Raw genomic sequence first — 2,988 nt, forward strand, 5'->3', positions numbered from 1 at the left:
TACAGGTGAGCTTCGTTTTGTTCTTTTCTTCGTCCCGGCCTTTGATTATAATCGCAAAAAAATGAGGCCATGGAAATCCCCCACGCCGCGCACCACCACCAACTCTCTACCGCGGCGCCGCTCCGCCACCAATGGCCGCCGCCGCCGCGGCCACGAGGAAGGACGGCGCCGACGCCCGCCACCCGTCCCATCGCCTCCGGTCGCCCTCCATGGTCGCCGCGGACTTCGCCATGGGCGGCGCTGCGATGGTGGTGGCCAAGACGGGGGCGGCGCCGGTGGAGCGCGTCAAGCTGCTGCTGCAGAACCAGGCCGAGATGCTGCGCCGCGGCGCCCTCATGCGGCCCTGCAGCGCTACTTTTGATCACGTGGATGCACAAAGAATGATGCAGTCAAGCCATAGGTAGCCAACTTTTTTTAGACAAAGGTAGGCGCAACTGCAGCGCTACTTTTGATCACGAAATACGGCTGTAGTCCACGGATCGAAAGTGCGGTCGGTCACGAAAAGAAAAAAAAGTTACCACATGGCCTAACGGCCCACTGCAGCCCGGAGCATCAGAAGGCACCAAAATAAGTCTGCGGAGCAGCGGCCCTTTTGACTTCGGTCGGCTTTAGCGAGCGCACAAAGGAAAACTGCGTGAGGTTAGAATGATATGATTCGTTTATACGCTGAATCGGACGGTTTAGGACCTCAAATCGCTGTTGAGGCTCCTAACTAGCCTCTTTATACCGTTTAGTAATGGGCCCCTCAAACTTATATATTGAGACGGAAACTCCTGTGTCCTGAAATAGTCTGCAACCAGTAGCCCATATTGCACTTAATTTTTTTAAATGTAATAAATAATAATCATACTAATAAAAGTACGATTAAAATATTCATGTGTCATGAGAAATTACCGCATGCCACAAAAAATCTGTGTGCACACAAAGTAAATATATAGAGGTGTAACCACTTGGCATGAGTGGTAAGCTATATCAAAAAAATATAGAGAGGTGTACCGTATAGGCGTATACAATAAAATAAATTACTAAACAATATTCCTATAATATTTAGAAATACGAACTTATTATTTAGAAAATACTCCCTCCCTCCCGTAATGTAAGACATTTTTTGACACTAGTGTAGTGTTAAAAAAATTCTTACATTATGGGACAGGGGAGTACTATTTTTAGAAAATTATTATTATTTATAAAAACTATTTTAAATGTTAGTATTTAGAAACATTTTTAAACACTCATGGATTATGTTTAAATAGTATTTTAAAATAATAAGTTAATATTTCTAAAAATGACAGGAACATTTTAAGTAAGATATTTTATTACATACCTCTCTATATTTATTGTGTGCACAAGGATATTTGTGTAGCATGAAGTAATTATTAATTACACATGAATATCAAATCTAGATTTTATTATTATTGACATACTTTTTACATTAAAAAATAACGTGTGTTAAATGGGCCACATGCTGCAACCCATTTATCTATACATGAGTTTTCGGTTCAAATACATTAAGTATGAGGGGCTGACGTTGACATGGAAATATGTTTGGTGGAATGATGAGTGAAATTTTCCCCAAGCGTCAGGTTGCAGGTTTGATGCCTGTCTAGTACATTTTTATGTTAATTTTCTTACTAATTACTCACAGGCGGGCCCACTAATCATAGGGTCATATAGTACTCAAGTAATTCCGTTTTGTACCTACCAGTGGGCCCCATGCCATGTCAATGCCACGTGGACGCACTTTACGTCTGCGGGCAGGATTAGCACCGTATTTGCACGTTTATGTCAAGTTTTAAAACTAGTTCGGCGTATTTTTCAAGTTTAGGCACTAAAGTAAACATCAATAACAAGTTCAGGCACCATCGGTGTATTTATATCTGTTAAAAAAATTCCCACTATCTCTTTCTCTCTCTTTTTTTTTAGGATCATCTCTTTCTCTCTCTCATGCATCCCATTTCTCTTCTAGGGAACCCATCGTCTTTCGGCCGCCATCACTCTCTCTCAAAGCCCTGAAGCCCACATAGAAGAAGGCCCAGTTAACTACAGGTGAGCTTCGTTTTGTTCTTTTCTTCGTCCCGGCCTTTGATTATAATCACAAAAAAATTGAGGCCATGGAAATCCCCCACGCCGCGCACCGCCACCAACTCTCTCCCGCGGCGCCGCTCCGCCACCAATGGCCGCCGCCGCCGCGGCCACGAGGAAGGACGGCGCCGACGCCCGCCACCCGCCCCCGCATCGTCTCAGGTCGCCCTCCATGGTCGCCGCGGACTTTGCCATGGGCGGCGCCGCGGCGGTGGTGGCCAAGACGGGGGCGGCGCCGGTGGAGCGCGTCAAGCTGCTGCTGCAGAACCAGGCCGAGATGCTGCGCCGGGGCGCCCTCACGCGGCCCTACCGGGGCATCGCCGACGCCTTCGCCCGCGTCCTCCGCGAGGAGGGCGCCGCCGCGCTCTGGCGTGGGAACCAGGCCAACGTCATCCGATACTTCCCCACCCAGGTCAGCCCCCCCTTCCCCCCTTCCTTGATCCATCCACATTCTCTACTGGCGAATCCACCCGTCTGATTAACGGACTCTCCGAATCATGATGCGTGCCATACCTGCATTCAGGCAGGCTCCAGCAGCAGAATTAACAAGCAACGCAATCCTATTTGTGCATCCAACAATCTATTTTTTAGTCAGTTGATTTAGTGTAGAAATGTGCTGATGCAGTGCATTGGGTGAGGCTAATTTGTGTAATTCTCTGCACCCACACGTATTTTCTGTGGCCCTCAAACTTGCTCACGGCTCTGAGGTAGTGAGGTGCTGTCTGACTGGCTGGTAGCTTCCAACTTTTTCTCACCACAGAATACATAGTGTCTCTCCCTTTCACAAGGCTAGTTGTAAATTTATATCTGGCACAGAGAAAGCAGGAATGGCTCAGAATCTGATCGGTTATGCGTGAAGGACTTGCTGCCAGATTTATCACACACACAAAAAAAAAAACATTGTCG

At 47.0% G+C, this 2,988-nt stretch overlaps 1 protein-coding gene across 1 annotated transcript in view; it reads left to right on the forward strand.

Annotated features, from left to right (window-relative positions):
- The first annotated feature begins 2,121 nt into the window (after window positions 1–2,121).
- The window catches only part of LOC119274541 (ADP,ATP carrier protein ER-ANT1-like), a 2,987-nt gene continuing 2,120 nt past the window's right edge, over window positions 2,122–2,988 (forward strand). The window contains exon 1 of the mRNA XM_037555261.1: window positions 2,122–2,494. Coding sequence (XP_037411158.1) covers window positions 2,174–2,494 — 321 coding nt within the window. The 5' untranslated portion in view covers window positions 2,122–2,173. The remainder of the gene's footprint in view (window positions 2,495–2,988) is intronic.

Source organism: Triticum dicoccoides, chromosome 3B, assembly GCF_002162155.2.
Source record: "Triticum dicoccoides isolate Atlit2015 ecotype Zavitan chromosome 3B, WEW_v2.0, whole genome shotgun sequence".
Classification (NCBI taxonomy): Eukaryota; Viridiplantae; Streptophyta; class Magnoliopsida; order Poales; family Poaceae; genus Triticum; species Triticum dicoccoides.